The sequence below is a fragment of the Physeter macrocephalus genome, chromosome 7, assembly GCF_002837175.3.
Source record: "Physeter macrocephalus isolate SW-GA chromosome 7, ASM283717v5, whole genome shotgun sequence".
Lineage (NCBI taxonomy): Eukaryota > Metazoa > Chordata > Mammalia > Artiodactyla > Physeteridae > Physeter > Physeter macrocephalus.
In genome coordinates this window covers 60,910,172-60,932,220 of record NC_041220.1, presented here as the reverse complement: position 1 = coordinate 60,932,220, position 22,049 = coordinate 60,910,172, and the positions used below count along the sequence as shown (strand labels likewise).

Here is a 22,049-nt window from a genome sequence, read left to right as displayed (position 1 = left end):
GCATGTGGGATCCTCCCGGACCTGGGCACGAACCCGTGTGCCCTGCATCGGCAGGTGGACTCTCAACCACTGCGCCACCAGGGAAGCCCCTCACTAACATACTTTTAAAGAGCATTAACATAAACATGAATGTGGCAGATTTATAGATGCTACTTAGTAAAATGCGTATGTAGGAGACAATACTGCAATATAGACATAAATTTTTTAGAAATAAATGTGTGTCGGGCTTCCCTGGTGGCGCAGTGGTTGAGAGTCCACCTGCCGATGTGCGCGTCCGGAGCCTGTGCTCCGCAACGGGAGAGGTCACAGCAGTGAGAGGCCCGCGTACCGCAAAAAAAAAAAAAAAAAAAAAAAAAAAGTGTGTCATATATAAAACTAGACAAAAGTTTTTAGTAAGAGTAGAAATAAAAGTAGTGCAGCTTTATTTTTAACTAAACAAAACATTTCAGGTTAAGTTTTTTATTCTACAAAAACTGAGTGCCTCACTCGGTCATTTTGTAAACTGGTCCTTTAATACATACAGAGAATATATGTATGCAACTATATATATGTGGTATATTAATCCTCAGAGCAAACGGTTAATTATAATATGATTAGGCTATAATATTAGTAATTAGATTTACTTTAATTATACTTTAAAACACCATTACTATAGGCTTGATTTTGTTTTATCATTTAAGTAATGATCATTTTATCTTTAGTATGGTGAGGATATAATATTTTCATAAATGACTGCATGTAGGAGGATATTTAACTAAAGAAAATAAGTTATTATAAATCCATAAACTAAATCACATTATCCATATCTTTTTAATACTGCAGAGCCTCTATAATCTTTAATTGCTAATTATTAGCTGCTTAAGAGAGGATCACTTTTATTTATTCAGGTGATGTAAATTTGGTCTCTTCAGATATTTCATATAATCATTATTATTAATGAGGTTTTAATTATTGTACTTGTTAATGTGGAGAAAATAAGAGCTGGAATGGAGCTATTATTTCTAGAAATTAAGTAAATGAGAAAAATAATTTTAGAAGATCAATTTAAAAATGAAATTCATATGAATGCTCTCTGATTATGTATTAATAATAAACCTATTACATTTGTGAGTACACATAAATCTAACTGATAAAAGATTTCCATGCCAAGTGAATATTCTTATGATATAAAAACATAAATATTTAGCCTTAAACTAAAAGATTTTGTCATTTATTATCTAGCTATGAATATAATTAAATTTAAAACATCTACAACAAAAGACAGTAAAGAGTATATCACTATCATTAATTTCATAGAACTGAATTAAGGCAGACCTTTTGATAGCATGTTGAATGTTCCATATTTGATACTGTATTATCCACATAAGATCTTGCTAGGAGACAAGGTTACCCTACCATAATTCCAGCTGGTAAACATTTGACGTGGAGTCTCCAGAACCCCTCTAAGGTCAGTGAGAATATACCATCAGCAGTATTATATTGGACACCAAAAGGAATTGATTGAGAATGATACCCATAGAGACCACTGGCTGCTAAGAAGGATACGATCAGTGCCAGGAAACAGCACTGCACCTTTTATCATTTCTCCCATGATGCACCCTACTGACCACATGTCAACTGAAAACAAAAATGAAATGAAGATAAACAAGAAGACAGGAATAGAACAGCAAATAAACGAAAACACTTGCCTACCCATGCCATGGAGCAACAGTCTGACCTTTTGCTGACTGGATAAGAGGCCAGTCTTACAGTGCTTTAAAACAGTGGATGGGAAGAACACAAGAATGTCAGGACCCTTTCTGCCATGTAACTGAACTAACAATGCCACTCAATGCCACCTAATGTATGATAATATTATTCTGCAAGTATAATTCAATGAGCCAGTCTTACAGTGCTTTAAAACAGTGGATGGGAAGAACACAAGAATGTCAGGACCCTTTCTGCCATGTAACTGAACTAACAATGCCACTCAATGCCACCTAATGTATGATAATATTCTGCAAGTATAATTCAATGATTAATTTAGTTTCTGATTTAAAAGGTCTCATTTTCATTCATCTGCTAGAATCCTACTGATTTGCATTGTAAATTATTTTAGATTGTGTTAATAAGGGAAACATGCAAATTGGCTTTTCTTTCATTCTTTTGTATACTATACTTGGAGAAAAAAAAGAAAGAAAAGCTGAGCTGCCAGCAACCTCAGAAGAAAGGGTTTCTTTTATAAAACACACTTACTCTTATTTATAAATATGAATAAATTTCCACAAGTGAAATGCCAGTCCAAGAATGAGTGTTTGGAATATGCTGGTTCAGTTTCATTGACTCCCATCAAAGGAGCATGCTTCTAAACTGGAAGCCTTGTCTTATCCTCATAAGCACGGTTGCTTTATAATGGTAAGAAATGCTGGCTTTCAAAACAAGGTGGTTTGACATGAAATGAACAACATGACTTAAAGAGGTGACACTTCTTCTGAGACTGTGAATCAAAAGAAACCTGGAATTCAAGGTGAAATTACAGTGGTCTCTCTGCTATTGCCAGTTATCATCCAGAACTTAAAACCAGGAAGCTAGGGCAGAGGATACTCAGGGAGGGGCAAAATGTGGAAGCAAGAAAGTGAAATCTCTCTTTAACTATACTCGGTTACTCACGTGTTCCTATTAAAACTCAGAAAGAAAGATAGGTCATTCTTATGGGGGAAAATAACCTAGAAGAATAAGGGAAGTTGAGGGGGAACAAATAGGGAAAGGCATTAGGATAGCAGCAGCACACTATAATTTTGCTCCAGTTACTCTTCAAATTACATCTTGTAATTTGGCAGTAACCTTACAGAATTCCTCATAAGATTCTTTCCAGTGTGAAAATCTCAGTCAGGTTAAACTCAAAGTTTCCAAAGTTTGACTTAACATCTAAACAGAGTGATCACTGCAAAGAAATGGTTACAGCTTTGAAGGTGATAAGCATACCCAGAGAAGCAAATTAGTTTTGCTTCCATTTTAGGAAAGCAAGTGACCTGCAAAAATATCAGGGAAAGATAGAGCAAACAGTTGTGCATCCCTTTATTATTAATGCATTTGTAATTCCAGATAATATCTGTCTCACAAGAGGTTGGTATTGTGAGTAACTTGATTAAAGGGGAAAAAAATTCTCTGAAATGGTATTTGCTTTTGAATTGCAAATATTCTTATCATACTGTCCAAAGTGACCAGTCTAAGTTGTTATTTACCATGTATCTATTTCTTATAGATGTTGTGGGAGAGATAGGTAAAAAATATACAGCTATAAACTCAGTAAGCAAGTTTTCTCTTGCCTGCATCCATTCAAACATTTGGAAAAGGCTATTTCTGCCACAAACCTATCTGCTAGTTAGAAAACTTCTATTTCTATTTTTTATTTAATGCAAAAAAAATCTCTTCTATGTTATCTCTGGCAGAAACTCATTTTTTTCTGCTGCAGAACCAACTCCTTTGCTTTCTAATTGTATAACCTTGTTACTTCATCTCTCTTTTCATCCTCTAAAATGTGGATGATAGACAGTATTTATCATGTAAAAATTTTTTAAGACGTAAAAGGATTATGCCTGGTAAAAAGCCTTCCACATTGACTGGTACATAGTAAGTTCTCAATAAATGTTAGTTATGTATCATCATGTATTTTATATATATATATAAATTATATTCATATACATATATAAGTATGTGTATAAATATATACATATATAAATTATATACATATATGCATATATAAATTATATATTGGAATTAAATATATATAGGGAAGGCTCATTTATTTTATATTTATATAATATTATATTGTATCTTGTATTTATATATATAATTAAGAAATATTTTCCAATGAGGGAAGCTTACTCACTGGGCAATCCTTTTCACTGCTGAAACCGCTTAGAAAGGCATTCCACATCACAGCTGACTCTATAGAACTTCTCTCCATTATCTAAACAGGAATTATGCTGTTCCTTAATCCAAATAATAATCTTAAAATATGTGAATATAATCTATGATCTCCAACCACTCTTCTAAAACTGGAAAATTTTCATCTTTCAGACTAAAATCCCTTGATTTTCACTCTCCCTCACCTCTGCCTTTAAACAACAGCAACAACAATAACAACAGATGACCTACATGGAACCTTAGTCCTGGTATTGCTTCAATCTCAGTCGGTTCTAGACTGCTGTTGGTTTAATAACTGCTATATCTCCCAGATCTCATTTGTGTGGCTCTGCTGGATACAGATATTTCAAAGTAAAAGGAGAACAGTTTTGGAAATTTATCTTCATGTTAGAAGCTAAAATAGACAATAGATCACAAAGCTTTCACATAAAAATAATGCAGAGAGATATCAACTCAAGATCTGAACTACTGATGAATATACTGAATTCCATTTTCTTTATTTATTGTATCTTTTCTGAGTAATAATGCCCTGGAAATCTCTCCAATTTCCAAATTCCATTTAACTTCCCTCACGATTCACTATTCCTACAGACTATCCATGCTTATGCCATGGAAATGCTAAGCCTTGTGCCTGGAAATGATAAGCTCTATTATTATAAATTACAAAAGTAGAGTATATGCACATGAATTTATATAGATTTTTATTACTCAAGACAGGATGATTTCTCAAGAGAAAGCCATTGCACCAAATTTTATTAATGAGTCATCACAACTAAAACAGAAATAGGCAATAAAAGAATTTGATACTAAATCTTGTTGGGACCAGGGGTAGTAGTAAGCCTTCCCTCATCTAATATGCATATCTGCTTATCAGGGTGAAACTGGATTATTCTATGAAAATTTCAAGATATTCCAATGAATACTGACTGTGACTAGACCTTAGAAGAAATTGGCAAATTCAATCACAGTTGGAAACTGGATTTTGATGCTTTCTGAGACAGTCTGATACGGTATTTGGGTCTCCATAAGAGTTTTGTACACTAATGCTGCTGAGGTAGAATTCTGGTTGCTTTTATGGTTCTGATTCATTACATTTCCCCTCTCATCATCAGTATTCCCAGAGGCAGAGAGCAGATTCATTTGCAACTGTGACAGGCAGAAACTGAGTCACTTTCCTTAGAAGGAATGTTAAGTAAGTTTTGGTGTTACTAAAATATGGTTATAAGTTTTCTAGGTGAGAAAATCTCAAGCGTATTATTTGTCAGGCATTAGATTATACTAAATTATCTTTTTTCTACTCTAGCCAAGTGATAGAAATGATATAATATAGGTCGTGGCAGTTTAAATCTAAATAAAGAAAGCACTTTATTGCTACTTCCACACCCCAGTGGCTTGGACTGTGATCTATGATGAAATATTTTTTGGACTATGTGAGCTTCTAACCAGCAACCTGGCAAATATTTCCTATCTAGGAGATTATGCGGCTCTGGTAACGCAATTGTGAGACTACACTGCTTTTCTCCTTAACCTAATTATATCTTTATTTAGCATAGGATTCAGACAGTGGGCTTTGATAAATTTTCTTTCAACGAATACTTCAAAGTACAATAGGAAGGGGCTTCCCTGGTGGCGCAGTGGTTGCGCGTCCGCCTGCCGATGCAGGGGAACCGGGTTCGCGCCCCGGTGTGGGAGGATCCCACGTGCCGCGGAGCGGCTGGGCCCGTGAGCCATGGCCGCTGAGCCTGCGCGTCCGGAGCCTGTGCTCCGCAACGGGAGAGGCCACAGCAGAGGAAGGCCCGCATACCACAAAAAAAAAAAAAAAAAAAGTACAATAGGAAGAAGATTTAATATGGTTTTCTAAAATCTGAACATCATTTCTTTGAAAAGTTTGTTTTAAAAGTTAAAATTTAATTAGATATTTTATAAAAGCACATTGTTTTAAACTTCAGCGCAAAGATGGAATTATAAAAGGCTACTGATATGCATAAATAAACTGTGAATGTCCCTACTTTGCAGTTGTGAATCTCAGTAAAAAAATAAAAAAACATTCACAGAACACAATGCTAAATATTCTAATTCCAGGAAACAGAGGAAGATTTTCTCCTTGAGACTACCTGTTTAACTTGCTTTTCCTTCTTTATGACTTCTATGGCATCATATTAATGGCTAACCTTTATTTTATAAATGTCATATCATTGATTTGCTTTTTTAACAAAACAAGAAAATCCATTTAAACTTACAACAGAGGAGATAATCTCTAGCTTTATGTTAAATTATAAATAAAACTGTAGACTAATGAATTTTCAAAATATTCTTTCATAAAAAGACAAACAATTTTTTACTGCAACAAAATGTTTTAAATTGTCATCTTTAAAATCGTGTAATTCTGCAGTGTACACAAATAAGGAATTTAAAGAAATCCTGACGTTGAAAAAAAAATTTTTTTTCTTTAAACTTTTCATGTTCTGATGAACAAATAGTAAATGCTGGCTCTGAATGTCTCACATTATCATCAGATTAATTACAAGCTCCCTGAAGATTCGGGTAATTATCCTCACTTCATTCTGCACATCAACTTGAAGAAGTGCTTTAGTAAGTGACAAACTATTCATTTCCTTTCCTTTAACTGTCTAATTCACAGATAATTTTGGTTTCTCATCACTTGAGAAATTTTTTTATTCTAGGTGGTCTTTTGGTTATTTCTATTTTTTATAGTTTACCTAATTCAATTTGAAGGTTATTTGGGCCGGAGTGCCCCCAAACTAACTTCATACCATAAAAACTGAAGTTCCTTATCTTTTAAAGGTATTTACAGGTATGTGTATGTTTGTAAACATCTAATGTTTTATATATATCAAATGATATCATCACAGCAATCCTGTAAGGCAGGCAAAGGAGGTATTTTATAAAGTAAATTGAAGTTGGTAGGAGATGTCACATGACTAAAGCTAAGAGGACCAGAGTAAGTTCTTGGAGCCCTTATGCGCTGGAGACTCATTTGACTGCTTAAGGGAGAGAGTCCCACAATAGGTATCACTGTTCACAAACTTTGTCCTAAGGGCCAATCAGGCCAAGGGCAGTTTGAATGGAATAGAACTAGTAGTGACTAAGGAATGTGTTTTGTTGTTTGCAGTTTTACCCCCTCAAATAGTTCACTTTATTTTTGAAGATCTTTCAGTACTCTGCCTACAGAACTGTAGAGGGATAAGGAAAAATAATATGCTTTTAAACCTTTCTATATCCATTTCCGGGAGACAGGGGACTCCTGGGGGACCCAGCAGTCCTAGTGGAGCTTTGTCCATGGTCACTTAATAGCTCCTCTCCAAGGCATCAAGGAGTCAAGGTCCATCTCCTCAATTTCTTCCTTCTGTTCCACCCCCAAAGTCTGTTCTCTGTGTCTTCCCTCACTTTCTGCCCCCTTTCTGTGTATCTCTCTCAACTCCTTTTATCACCTTCATGCCTTATCCTGCCCTCTGTTACATTCTGGCCTACTCTAAATTTCTTGGGAGAGGGATTTTGCTCTTATAACTCTGTCCTCCTCCCATCTGTTCAGATCACCTCAGAATCTCCAGCTCCCATTCTAGTGATTCCCGCCTTACTCTGATTTTCTCAAAGTAATAATAATAGAGAAGAGTACTCACACGTTCATGGTGAAAACATATTCTTTTAAGCAAATACAAAGAAAAAAAATTAAGTCTTATTTTTTCAAATGTTTGTGATTATTGGCAATTTGCTTATGGGTGTGAAAGAATGACTAATTTTTACATCCCAATTTTATTTAAAGTCATAAATTATATATTATTTGAGATAACGTTATACTACCGTAATATTAGATAGAAGATGCAGAATATAGCAATGTGTTAGTTGCAAAAGTTTATTAGGAAGTAAGCAGAGTTATTTCAAAGAGGGGAGAAGGATTAAGAATATCTATCTGTACTAGATGGATATAATAATCCACAACCTCCAATTTTTGTTCACGTTACTTTGATTATGCCCAATTTTCATTTGTTCAAGTTTAGAAAAGATATGATACTCAGTTAATCTGAGGACGTTTTCTTCATTTCTTCAAATATATTTTTGGCAAATCATTCTCTGTTCCTTAATAACCTGGCTTCTTGGAAATATTATATGTACATCCTTTTCTTTCTAACTGAAATTTCTCATGTCCTCAGAGGGAAAGGCAAGATGCAGTGTTTTAGCAATCTGTCAGCTTTCATTGGAGATAATATGCTTGAGATCCAGAAGTTTCAAATGAATATGGTGTGTCTATTTTTAACATTTCCCAGGTCCAGAGAACTTTGGCCAGAACTCAAAATAAAGGAATATCACAGACCTTGCTCAAAAAAGCTGCTACCATTTGAAGTAGAATGGAAAACATAAGGTAGAAAGAATATATTTAAAAGAAGCAGGCTTAAGGAAAGTACTGGTATCATATGAAAACTATACTGGTATTATATGAGACTTCAGCAATCAAGAAAACAGCATGCCCTGGTTGGGTTGTGGGGTGGATGGAAGGAGTCAGGAACTAGATAGTCCTTTAAAAAAACAAAAAACAAAAATAACTTCTAAGGAAGTATCATAAAACTGCTTTACTATAAGTTATTATTAAAAAAACCAAAACTTAATGAAATATAAAGTCACTGATGCCTCTTATATGACCATTGGACTACGTAAATAAAATAATGGACCTGGCATATTTATTGTTCTCTAGCTAGAAATTCATCATAGGCCCAAGAATTATTAGTGATACTCTATATTTTGTCAGCATATATGCTATGAAATAGGTTTTAATCATAAAACCATAATGAAAATTGAGTGTATAATAGTGTATGTTTATATAATTGAGAAACTCTTTACACAAGAAAAACAAACACTTTATAAATGTTCCTTTGGATATTAAAAAAGCTAGCAAACTAATAAATCAAAAAGTAAATATGTATGTATGTAGGTTGCCAACACTTTTAGTCATCAAGAAACTACCTTGTGATACCACCTGGATCGTATCAATAGTCAAGAAACCCACACAATGTTTCTCAAAATGCAAAATGTTAAATACAATTTTAACAGAGGAAAATAGCTAAAACTTCGGTCGTCAATGATAATTTCATAAGATTTCCCAATTTTTCAAGGTGTTTTACTACTTTTACTTAGGGTCCAGATTTTTAAAAAGGAGCATTAAAAAGTTCTGTTCAGAGAGAGGAATAATGTTGATTATGATGATAGAGTATTATAACATCATTTTTCAGCCTTAGAGAAATTCAACAGAAATTACTCTGAATAATTCTAAGTGAATTATTCACTTAGATTGTTTTTTTAAGTCTCTGAAGAATCTCGGAAGTAGTCAAGGTATAAATTAGCATATACTAAAATTTGATATTACTTCTAGTAAATGCTGGAATCATTTCAATATGTTAAAATATTGGTATCATTCTTCTCCCTATAAATAAGCTCCATCAGCCCCCAAACTTGTGTCTGATCATCATGGCCTAGTGAAGTTACTTCAATTCTCTGATCCCTTTATTATTGGTAGTAAGCTCTAATCACAAAATGATAATAACTTCATATAAAAATTAATGAAACAATTCCACTCAAAAACATATAGTACATGTAATCCATTGTTTAATAGGGATTTCTATGGTTTAGTTTAATTTTTAAATATCGTCATGACTAAGACATTAAATTATAATTTTAATTATAGGCAAAATGAATTCCAATGCATTTCATCTGAAAGTTATTTACCCATATTTAAGGAAAATTTAACTTAAGCAAGATATTTTCCACTATAATAACTTTATGTAACTTCCCCACTGACTTATAGGTCAGCAATATATGGCACTAGCCTATCGGATATGAGTATTTTATATAATCATCACAGGAGATAAAGGAATACAGAATACAAACCTTTATCACAATCTACATTTTGTGTATTGGGGTTTATTTAATTTCTAGGACCATATTTATCAAGGATATATATTTTATGTATTGATATTTGCACAATTTACTTACAGTTCTAAACATTTTTCTAAAAAATAAACTAGGATAAAAGGAAAAACTGACCTCCAAGAGAACAATTTCTGGAAGAATGTAGAATTATCAGTATGGTGCTATTATCTTTGCTTGTTTATCTGAAGGGTATTTTGGGTTCAAAAATGTTTTAATTTTTCCTAATTTTATTGGCTTTTAAATTTAATACTGCTAAAATAAAAGAAAAAGAACCCTGATATATGCCTGAATATCTAAATTAGATATCAGAAAACCATGCTACACGGGAATCAAGTGACTGTAACAACAATGTCACATGGGAATGAGATATTTTGTAACATTTTGTCTTTGGGAATTGATTGAGAAGTTCTGGGTTTTTTCAATCTGAAATGTACTGTACCCCAAAGACAAAAGCACACACACACGCACACACACACAAATTCCTACTTTTGTATGAAATCAATGCATATGAATGTGAATTACAATATTGTTCAAACCAACTACATGATTTGTATGTAACTGATCCTCAAAATAAATTCAATAACTAATTTAAAGTAAAATGAAATATTATCATTTAAATACATAATCAAGATAAAAATTGAGATATTTTACATGTTTTCTTTTTATATCTTCAAAATCCAGTAGGCATTTTGCACATATAACACCTCTGAATTCAGACTAACCATATTTCAAGAGCTAATGTGGCTAGTGGCTACCTATTGGTTAGTATAGTTGTAGAAGATGTCATTACTATTATATTGCTATTGGAATTTAGAGAATATCTTATTAATATACAGCAGAATAAATAAATGCCTACATTAAATGCATGGTCATTGTGGCATCAACTTATTATTGTCAGATTTTTTTAATCATTGGCCTTTTCTTCTATTCCTACAAAATAACAATAATAATCTTTCTTACATTATAAGAGTTCTTAATAGAGCTTTCTTATTAATCAAATACAATACTTAATAGTTATGGATCACATGTTTACTGCCAATTTCTAAAAAACTTCCAATGTAATAAATATATTGAACTTACTCTTGCATTATTGTTGTTAAAGTTCTCAGTTGTTGTACTTAGATTTGCACAATTGTGTGTTAACAGGGTATTTCTGTCTTTATAAAAATATATTTTCTATTAATATGTAAACTTTCTTATTGACATATTACAAACACATATATGTGCCTTTGTTAAAGAGTGAACTTTTGATCCTTTCAGAAATATACCAGCTCTTTTAATAATTCCAAATCTGAGATACCTGTCCAAGAAATTTCTGATGGAATCTAGTAGAAGACTAAGTGGTAGAACACAAATCAACACTGCTTTTTTTTTTGAAATTGACTATACTCCTCACATTGTATATTTCATTTCTTTAATTCTAAATTTCATTGGAAAAGCATGTCTAAGTCACATCTCCAAGTCAGATGAGGAAAGCCTATTTTAAACCCACCTGACCTCCAGTAATTTGAATAATAATTATGATTTTTAAATGTGGAAGTTCTTGTTTGAAGGAAGATGTGCTATATTAAACTATTTAAGACTGGATATAGTGTCAAGAGTAATTCAAATCAATAAAGGTGTGGACAGAAGCTTAAGATGTCAGCAAGTAGAGAAATAATTATGCCTAAATTTGTTGCAGCATAAAATGGTTTTAGAAGGGAGATGGATAATACTTGCAAATAGTTACCGCTATTTTGAGTTACAGATAAGAAAATTTAAGAAGAAAAAACCCATTGAAAATTTAATTAAAACAAACCATTGAGGTACGTAGTCTTCAGTACTGGTCAGATTAGAGAAATAATCACTTTTTTTTTAGTCACAGTTATACCACTTACCCAACTTTTTGCTTCTATCTTTACTCTCCTGGCAAAATCATTATGTGTTTAAAGGGAGAGAGAACAAAACAGGTAAGGCTGCAGCAAAAAGGTACAAGGATACAGTCCCTTCCTGGAAAGAGGATTTTGTGGCGAACCATTTCTCCCATAATGCATCCCACAGACCATATATCCACTAGAATAAGAGAGAGGGAAGTGAAGAAAAGGGAGGAAAGTAAAGTTAACTAAGATAATTGATCTCTGAAGGAGGAGGAAAAAGAACAGTTTGATTAGAAGGTACAAATTTTGTCTCCCACCAAAAGTTGGCCAAAAAGGTGAGTTAAAACTAGCAATATAATATCACATAAACAACATCTAGTATAAGAACTCAAATTAATTTTTTAAAGTTACTTTATGAGTGCCTTAGATTGCCCTTTAGTGCCATAAAATGGTAGCGTGGAAAAGCAGCAGCTTAACCAAAAGTATCTCCATGCCAGGTGACAGCTAAAAGCCACCAAAGGGTTTTCGATGTCATTTGCTGGATGCAGAGAAAGTAATCTTAATAGACCCTTATGTGTGGTTGTTTCCATTTTCTATTCTGTTCAGTTACACGGAATAGGGCAACTAGAGACCCCCTTTTTCTTGGTCCAAAATAAGGTACATGCAACCAAATCCAAGAAACTAGGAAATGGCTGGAACCATGGTTTAAAGGCAGAAATATTGGAATCCCTGGTATTCAAGACTTAGTTTTTCTTTCAGAAGTTATTCTTGTAAATAAATACCAGTTTTTCTTTCTGTTTGAAATATTTCAAGAAAAAAGATGCATAAATAATTTGCACATGTATAAAGGAGTCATGACATAAATAAAGTATTAAAGGTGTTAAAAAGTTGTTACACACATATGTTCCTCAATTGTCATACTTGTTAACAAAACAGGCTTCACCTTCTCTTACTAATCTTTACCCTCTTCCAACTCGCTTTTTAGTAAGGACAACGGGAACCCTGGGGCAGAAACATTAGGCTAAAATGCTCCTTGGGGAAGGAAGGCAGGGTTTGGTGCACAGGGTAGCTGGGCATGCCCGTTGTCAGAGCAAGCAGGTTTTTCTGCATGATAACCTTTATCCTGTATGGACGTGACAGCAGCACAGGGGTGCTAGGTGTGCTTTCTCCATGGATCAGGAGAAGCCAAAAAACTAAGGCAGCAACTTGCAATCCTTTCTAGTAAGGGAAGAACAAGGGATGAGATCACATGCCATCTGTACAGCAAAGATCCGAAAATCCATAATAGCAAATTCAGAACACCCTCCCCCCCAAATTCTTGTAGATTCTTGATTTCTTGAATTTTTAAATTCGTTCCCACTTTGATTTTTTAAAAATAACTTATGAAGAATGTGTACAACTATCTTCTTTTCCAAATAAGTTAGATGTGGTATTGCCTTGGGAAGAGGACTAGATTTTCCTCTTCCAAGTCAAAATGGATTAGAATTCTGCCACTGTCCACCAAAGTAAACCTGATCTTCCTAAGAACTTTTTCCCTTCCTCTGCACAAATGCACAAAAGTATTGGCTCTCTTCTAATCTGGAAGGGCACAAAGACATTTTTAAAAACTTTGGTGGCCAGGGAATTTTCATAAAAGTACTCTGTAGCACCTACACATAAAAATACAATGATAATTATTTCTATAAAACTTATAGATTGCCAGGAACTAAATAGAATAGAATATCAAAATGAGTATGAAAGGTACATTGAGTGCATATATACAATTCTAATTTAAGACAAGTTTAATTCCTAAATATAGTGGATGTGTTTTTTAATCCACCTCATTACTTATTAGAGATATTCTTTTCAAAATAATATATTGCAATGCTTTCTAATAAGTATTTTTATAAATCCTTCATTTTAATAAAATCAAATTGGAATACATTTTGAAGATTCTTTCTACCTTTTCTTTTAAAGTGTTCATGAATACTAGATTTTCTTCATAAAATCAATAGCGTAAAATTTAATACTTTTCTCTCTCTATGGTTTTAGAATTTAAAACACTTACTAGGCAATTGCTACCTTAACTATTACTTATGGAACACTTTAAAGTATTAAAGAAATTCTTATCCAACTTGAACAATTTGGATTATTCTAAATTGACTATGCATTGAGCATTTGTGAATATTCTTGCTCCAAGGATTTGTGGTATCTTTTTGTTTGTCTTTTCCTAAGACTAGAGCCATCAATCTAAGAAGTGACATAAAGCCAAATGGCTAAATGCAGTAGATAGATTTCTTCCTGCTTATACTCACTTTCAGCTGAGCTGCCAACTAAATAGCAATTTTTCTCAATATCTATAGCATGTATGCTAATCAGTATCCACTTGACTGTTTAATCAGACTCCATTTACAATTCTTTTTAGCTATGACATTTCAGTGTTCTTCTAACCAAGCTTACTTCTCAGAAACATCCTTTACATGTTTAATGAGTGATTCTTCATAGTAATATTTTTTTAAAAACCTCTGAATATGAAAGCTGGCAGCCTTATTTTTTTAAAAGTTCATATACATGAGAGAGAACATTACTCTTAGCTATCTAAAACACGTACTCGTTTTCTTCACAGTTTCTTTGGCTGGTACTCAGAAGCATCCTTACCGTTCTCCTTGTAGCCCATTCCCAGAATAACCTCGGGGGCCCTGTAATAACGTGTCACCACATAAGGAGTCATCATGAAGCTTGTGCCTGCTGTCCTGGCCAGTCCAAAGTCTAGGATTTTCAATGTACAATCAGACTTGACTACAATGTTACTTGGTTTCAAGTCCTGACAATAGGAACAAGAGAAGATATTAAAAGCTAGCATCAAATGGAACATGCGATTTCCATCTACTCAATCAACATGGCAGTCTTGCAATGGCACTGATGGGTGCCCACCCGCCGTTGACTATAGAGCCCTATGTAAAGCAAAAGAGTACTTCCCAAAAGAAGTTTACAATTAGTTTTGGGATTTCTTTGTTTTAACATACTCAGAAACTTTTTTAAACCCAGAAGAGAATTGTGTCATTTTTACAATTTAGGCTCATCTTGGGAAGAGGTTTTTAGAAAAAAACATTATTTATTGTCATCTGTTAGGTTTCTCCTTATGGCAACATAAACCTTTCAGTTTGTACTTCATTTCTAAGCCAGACAGAAGAGCAGATCAGGGCTGCTGTCTTTATGTGACCAGAAACAGTGGAAATGAACTGTCTTGTTTCAGCTGCACATATGACTGCCAATCAGAATTTCTGAGAAGCCTTGGAAGCTGACTCTCAATGAGCTGAAACAAAATGTTAAACAAAACCAACTACAGTGTGCTAAAGTCTCCTCCTACACATTAGTGAACTATGTGCTAATTCTATAGTAAAATAAATGAAGTACATTATATTTAACCAAGCTCCCCTACATAAAGAAAATAATCTACAGTTGCTCTTTCTCTTCTCCACAAGCATCTTCATTATAATTCTGGACTAAGTATTCTTACCCTGTGAATAATTCCAGCAGAGTGAAGGTGCTTGATGCCACACAACATTTGGTATAGCAGGTAAGACATTCGCTCGTGGTCTAACTCCATCTGAATCACCTGACACAAGTTGGCATCCATCAGTTCCATTACTAAGTAACTGCAAGGTAAATCCACATTGTAAGTTCCAAATCACAAGACATGTGAAGTCCTTCAAACAAGTCAGGATCCTCTCCTAAATCTAAAAGTTTCCGAACTTCCCAGCTCAACTTTTGACTGAATTAAGCATGTGAAAAACCTCCAAATATTGCATGCACGTTAGCCATGGTAACTCTACCACAAAGATGCTAATGAAGTAGCATTTATTACTGTGTGGTTCCTGTCCGTACATTTTGTACCTTCATCTTGCTCTCATTTTACCCTGAATTCCCTGAACTCTTTCCCGTGTATTATGATTAGAAATAAGAAAAAAAATTCAGAATAGCATCTTCCATTAAATGCAAGGTATCTGTGTTAAATAAGACAACGTGCTAGGATTCACTTCCTCTCCTCTGCTTATTGTCATTATACTTCTGGAAGGTTTTTTTGCACAAAATCAAAGGCACCACAAAAATAGAAGGAGAGATTAAGGATGATTTTTCATCGTGTCTGTCATTAATATTTCTCAAAGTGAATTGACTCACTCTAGAAAGTTCACAGAATAAATTAAAAATAAGTAAAAATATAGAATAAATAGTAAGGCTTCCCTGATTCTGACTGAACTAAGAACATGGGGCAACAAAGCACAAAGAGCCATAAGTCCAGAAAGTAGCAGAAGTGTCTTTCCAGGAAGAAGTTCCAGAAACAGAACCTTCTCTCCTGTCACTGGATGCCTTTCATTTGCCGCCAGTTCTTACCTCCCTTTGATCTCTACAAGGGACTTCATTCATCTGATTTTTGTCAATATCACTTGCGTTATTTGAATGTTATGCTCCCCCTTCCTTCCTGAGTTTTGTTACTTACACATCTTGGAACTCCTCCAGCGTTTTCTGGGGTGTGAAGACATTTAATAAACTAATAATCTGGAGAAGACACAGTGGAAGGGACGGAAGAAGGAGAGAAAGAAAAGGGGAGAAAATGAATTATTTAAAAAGCATATTTAAACAAGCACTTATTCCAACTCAAAGTCACATATTAGTGCTATGGTGGATATAGAAAAGTCGGAAAAATTTTCTGGAACTGTCTCATAGAACATTCAAAAACGTATTCAGAAAGGACATGTAATCTGTCTTCAGGTTAAAATGCAATTAAAACCTCAACTTCTTAGGCAGAGAAAAGAGTCATAGAAGATATATGATTGTGATATTGCTTTAGAGTGTGATTCTCCTTAGTATATATAGGGTTGTAATGTAACTACACAAAAAAGAGGAAAAGCCATGTAAGAAAAGTAAGGCAGCAGTGAAATAACCAGCAAGACTTAGCAAGGCTATGTCTTCCTCTAAAAGAAAAGGCGGTGTTTAAGTCAAGGAGATGTTCTACGTTAAGGAGGTATTCTAAGTCAAGAATTTTTTGTGTTCTTACTTTAGTTTCTTTTGCTTCTATTTCACACTCAAATATTATTTAAACTAATGCTACAATGGTATGTGTGGGGAAAGGTATATCTTGGATGATATCAATGATGTATTTAATGGCAAATGTATTTTGTTATAAAAATGATTTTTTAATTTTTTTGTTTCCTGCTTTAGTTATTTTATATATTAGGTAGTAAAGAAGTTTACCTTCTAACATAAGTAAATGTTAAAAGGAAAAAACCTTTGTTTTATGCAAATAGATTACATACATAAGTAACTTAAAATTTTCTTTCAGCTAAATATTCTGTACTAAAGTGCCAGTGGGAAATAAAAATAAAAAATATAGATAACAGACCTCTACTCATAGGATGGATGCAACCATTTCACAAAAACAAGTTTAAGATTTGCACATCTTGGGGCTTCCCTGGTGGCGCAGTGGTTGCGCGTCCGCCTGCCGATGCAGGGGACATGGGTTCGTGCCCCGATCTGGGAGGATCCCACATGCCGCGGAGCGGCTGGGCCCGTGAGCCATGGCCGCTGAGCCTGCGCGTCCGGAGCCTGTGCTCCGCAACGGGAGAGGCCGCAGCGGAGGGAGGCCCGCATACCACAAAAAAAAAAAAAAAAAAAAAAAAAAAAAGATCTGCACATCTTTAAAACATGAACTAATGAATTTCAATAAAGTTCATAAGTGGTATAGAAACACAAAGTAATAAACAAAACAAAATGATTTTCAACATTGGAGAAATGCAGTCAATCTAAGGAATGCTTTAAGCCTTCAGTAGTTTTCAATTATTGAGGAATTACTGAGAAAAAAAATCACAACACCATCCAATACTTTCATATATATATATATATATATATATATATATATATATATACAGGGTAATCGTTATATCAAAAAACACCAGATTATCTCTTCTGAAGTAACCTTGCAGCATGGAATATGCATATGGAAATAAAACTGTTTCAAATTTTTTTTTTTTTTTTTTTTATACTGAATTTCCAAATGAATCTCCCTTTTGATCAGGTAAGAATGATCGACAGGAATGTGTGAGACTCAGATAAAACTCCTTCCTTCTAAGGCAGTGGTCCCCAACGTGTTTGGCACAAGGGGCCGGTTTTGTGGAAGACAATTTTTCCACGGAATGGGGGGACGGTTGGTTCAGGCGGCAATGCGAGCGATGTGGGGGATGGGATGGTTCGGGTGATCATGTGAGCGACGGGGCCACAGCAGTCCATGGCCCAGGGGTTGGGGACCTCTGTTCTAAGGCCTCTATTTCTTCATCTAGAAAGTGAGGAGGTGCCCAGTAATCTCAGTTCATCTTAACGTGAGAGTCTAAGACCTGGTTGTTTTTTTTTTTTTTCGGTACGCGGGCCTCTCACTGCTGCGGCCTCTCCCGTTGCGGAGCACAGGCTCCGGACGCGCAGGCTCAGTGGCCGCGCGCAGGCTCAGCGGCCATGGCTCACGGGCCCAGCCGCTCCGCGGCATGTGGGATCTTCCCGGACCGGGGCACGAACCCGTGTCCCCTGCATCGGCAGGTGGACTCTCAACCACTGCGCCACCAGGGAAGGCCTCAAAATATTTTTAAAAAATATTTATTTACTTATTTGGCTGTGCCAGGTCTTAGTTGCAGCACGTGGGATCTAGTTCCCTGACCAGGGATCAAACCCAGGCCCCCTACTCAGGGAGCATGGAGTCTTAACCACTGGACCACCAGGGAAGTCCCTCAAAATATTTTTAAAACTTGTGATTAAAGTGCTTTGCTATTCTGTATACTTAGTTATGGTGTGTATTGAAAAATGTCTACAGTTCTCATTGGAACTGTGAGCCTGTTTTTATAGCACTTAATCTTAGAAAGTAATTCATTTTGATATTTGTTAAAACAAAAACATCAGAGACTGTGTGTGGGACACACACACACACAACACGTACAAACAACCCTTAAAGATGAAAAAATGCTAATCCATATTATCTGGTGAATAAATAATCTAGGTAAAAAAAATTAATCTAGAAAATAGCATTACAATGTTAAATAAATCAAGGTTTATTATTTTAAAAGGTAAATTCCCCACTATATATTCTTGTATTCCCCTTTTCTGTGCCCTTGTTTTAACACCTTCATTGTCTTTGATTTTCCTCTGAGTATTTCTCCTCTATTCTTCCTTTGATCCCTTATAAATCCTAACTCCTATTAATAACCAATTAAAAATCTTATCTTTAGAAACAGACCATCACAGGTATTTCCATTTTAGTTCAAACGTCTTCAGGCAGGAATCTGATGCAGTTCCTTTTTTTATTCCAACACCTTAAAATGCACAGATGTGAATCAACGTCTGTCATGGCCCCACAATCATACCAGCTATCACTTCCTAGAATTGTGCTCATTTTCTAAATGGATTGTCTTCTTTATTATTAAAAACTTAATTGGGGTTGCTTCACTATTTTACATTACCTTCCACAGCATTTCCAGCGTTCTTCATTCTGACTGCTTGTAGTTAGTATTACAAGCAATAATGTGGAATTTGCATTTGGTTGTCAGTGAACTTCCTTTCTGTTAACAAGTTCCAGAAATGTATTTCCCTAGCTTTGTATACATACATGCATACAAACATAGGTATATACACAATCGTATGCACATACACACATAGCATGTAGGATGCCATTTACAAATTATCATTTCAATTTGGAAATCCTTTTTAGGTAACATAAATGTGAACCCCCACATTCCAGTCCAGAATGGGGAGTAGGATTCCCTCAAATTGGCAAAGTAAGTGGGAATTTCTCCACAATGTATTTATTGCATTATAGGGACTGGAGGGAGGATTAGGGAAATATAAATATTCAATATATGAAAACAAAAAACTATTAAAACTTCCCATGCAGTTGTTTCATTGCTTGTGTCCATCCGTCTTCCATTGCCTATGGTATTTCTCATCCTCTTTGCTATCATAAAAATATATTGCATTGGTCATGTGGTTAACCTTACTCCTGCCTTTATTTCACATACTGAAAGAACAAATCGCTTTAGCAGAATGATCTTTCTTAGGAATCATCATTTCTAAAATTTCTATATTCCTTTCTAGAAGTATCATATTCCTTGCCTGGCCAAATCAGAGATGGGTACATACTTCATAAAATTTCTCTTTCTGAGTGAGGCCTTTCCTGCTTAACCTATTTAAAAGAGTAACCCTACCCACTCTGCACTGACCAGTATTTTTTATCTTTCTTCTTTGTTTTGTTTTCCTTGGTAGCACTTATTACTATCTGACATTCTAAACATTGACCTACCTATTTTGTAGACTGCCTTTCTCTTCCCAGTAGAACATGAGCATCGCGTGGGCAGGGATTTGTCTCTCTTATCTTCACTGCTGTGTGTTTAGCATCTAGAGCATCTAGATCTATACCTGGCACATTGTATTCATTTAACTGTCAAATGACTGAACTAAAAAGTCATTGGAGTAGAGTAATAGGGGGAAAAAGAAACACTGTCATTGGGCCTAAATCCACATATTTGTATTTTAAATATCTTTCAACTAAACACTCATACATTTGCTTCTACTTAGTACCTTATGACAAATTCACCTGTTTATAAAACTGCACTGATAATTTCATGTATTCTTTTCATGTATTCTGTGATTTTCATACTCAAGAAAAACTTTATAAGGAGTTATTATTATAGTTTTATAATAATTTATTTTTATTATATGTTTATATGTAATAAATTATATATAAAATATTTATTATAATTTATTTATTAATTGTCTTTATTAAAATAAGAATTATCTCCCATTTATTCTTACTAAGAAGAACAGGAGCACAGAAAGAATTCTAGAGGCCTTTGCCGGTGTTTGAAGAAGATTATACTCTGAAGTGAAGAAAGCCCTGTAATGGTGTTCCCTACTGAGTTCCATTGTGAAATGTTCTTGACAAGCCTGTTCTGAAGTACACTGCAGATATGTCCCTGCACGTTTGCCCAACCCTACAAAGAGCAAGATGCCAAAGCACAGTGTGTACACTGAACAGTTGGAGGACACTGCCAGACTGTAGCTAAAAGTAAAAGGAGATAATAATCTTCACCTGTTAATAATTAAATTTAAATTTTTATAAAGAAACATAGCATATTGTTCTTTAAGATATTTTTGGTTTTGTTTTGGTTTGTTTGGGTGGTTTTTTTTTTAATGTATTTTGGAAATGCATGACGTTCTCTGGTTAATTTGGAGAAAGATAACCAAATACGGTTAATTTCTTAACAGGGGAATATCTATCAGATTCATCCCCTCCATGCCATATGGTTTTCAGATGATTTTTTTTTTTTTTTTTTGCGGTACGCAGGCCTCTCACTGTTGTGGCCTCTCCCGCTGCGGAGCACAGGCTCCGGTCGCGCAGGCCCAGCGGCCATGGCTCACGGGCTCAGCCGCTCTGCGGCATGTGGGATCCTCCCAGACCGGGGCACGAACCCGTGTCCCCTGCATCGGCAGGCGGACTCTCAACCACTGCGCCACCAGGGAAGCCCCAGATGATTTTTAAGAAGAAAGCTACCATGAGCACAATGAAAGCAAATGTAGCATATGAGCAGGATAAACAATCTTAAGGGGCAAAAATTGCAAAGTAAAGAAAGCCTTTCCTACTCAAGTTGGCATACTGATCTTCTTTCCCCAATCTCACCACCTCCTACCACCAGAGCTTTAAAATAAGAACTCACGTTTTTATGGTTCACACACTTCATGAGGACCAGCTCCCGGTAAGCTCTCTTGGCATGCGTTTGGTTCTGAAAGGGTCTGCTGAGCTTCTTAATGGCCACATTTCTGTCAAGAACAGCATCATACGCAGCACTGCAGAGACCCAAGAATTAATCCAGAATTAAGAACAAAGGAGCCCTTAGAATTCCCGCCTACCAAACTAAAGATACAGATAAGGAAAATACTAGTTTGGAATCCTACTCAAATACCTGCTTCTCAAGCCACATGTCAATCAGGCTGTAAATAAAGACGTAAGAGTGACTAGTATAGAAACATTCTACTTGCTAGGAAAAGAAAAAGAGTATCTTGCCAAGAAAACAGCATGTAGTCGCATCAGTGAGTCGGGGACAAAAGAAAGAAAAGTGCTCAACTTTCCCACTGGCCATGTGACTGTGGCAAGTCATTTAATCTCTCTGGGCTTGAATTTCTCATCCACTAATATGTGATATTTAGCTGTAAAACTTTATTGTTCTTTGATCATTTTCAGTGGACATTCATTCTTTCCCCACTCACAGGACCAGTTTTTAAGGTGTGACATTAATTGCCGTGAATGCACAGGTGGGCTGATGCTCA

General features: G+C 35.1%; 1 protein-coding gene across 1 annotated transcript in view; it reads right to left on the bottom strand.

The window, feature by feature from the left end:
- MAPK10 (mitogen-activated protein kinase 10) overlaps nucleotides 1-22,049 on the bottom strand; it is a 361,101-nt gene that overhangs the window by 75,971 nt on the left and 263,081 nt on the right. The window contains exons 4-8 of the mRNA XM_055086019.1: nucleotides 21,440-21,569; nucleotides 16,189-16,247; nucleotides 15,208-15,346; nucleotides 14,346-14,511; nucleotides 11,833-11,904 (exon numbers count right to left, since the gene is read on the bottom strand). Of these exons, the coding sequence (XP_054941994.1) occupies nucleotides 11,833-11,904; nucleotides 14,346-14,511; nucleotides 15,208-15,346; nucleotides 16,189-16,247; nucleotides 21,440-21,569 (566 nt within the window). The remainder of the gene's footprint in view (nucleotides 1-11,832; nucleotides 11,905-14,345; nucleotides 14,512-15,207; nucleotides 15,347-16,188; nucleotides 16,248-21,439; nucleotides 21,570-22,049) is intronic.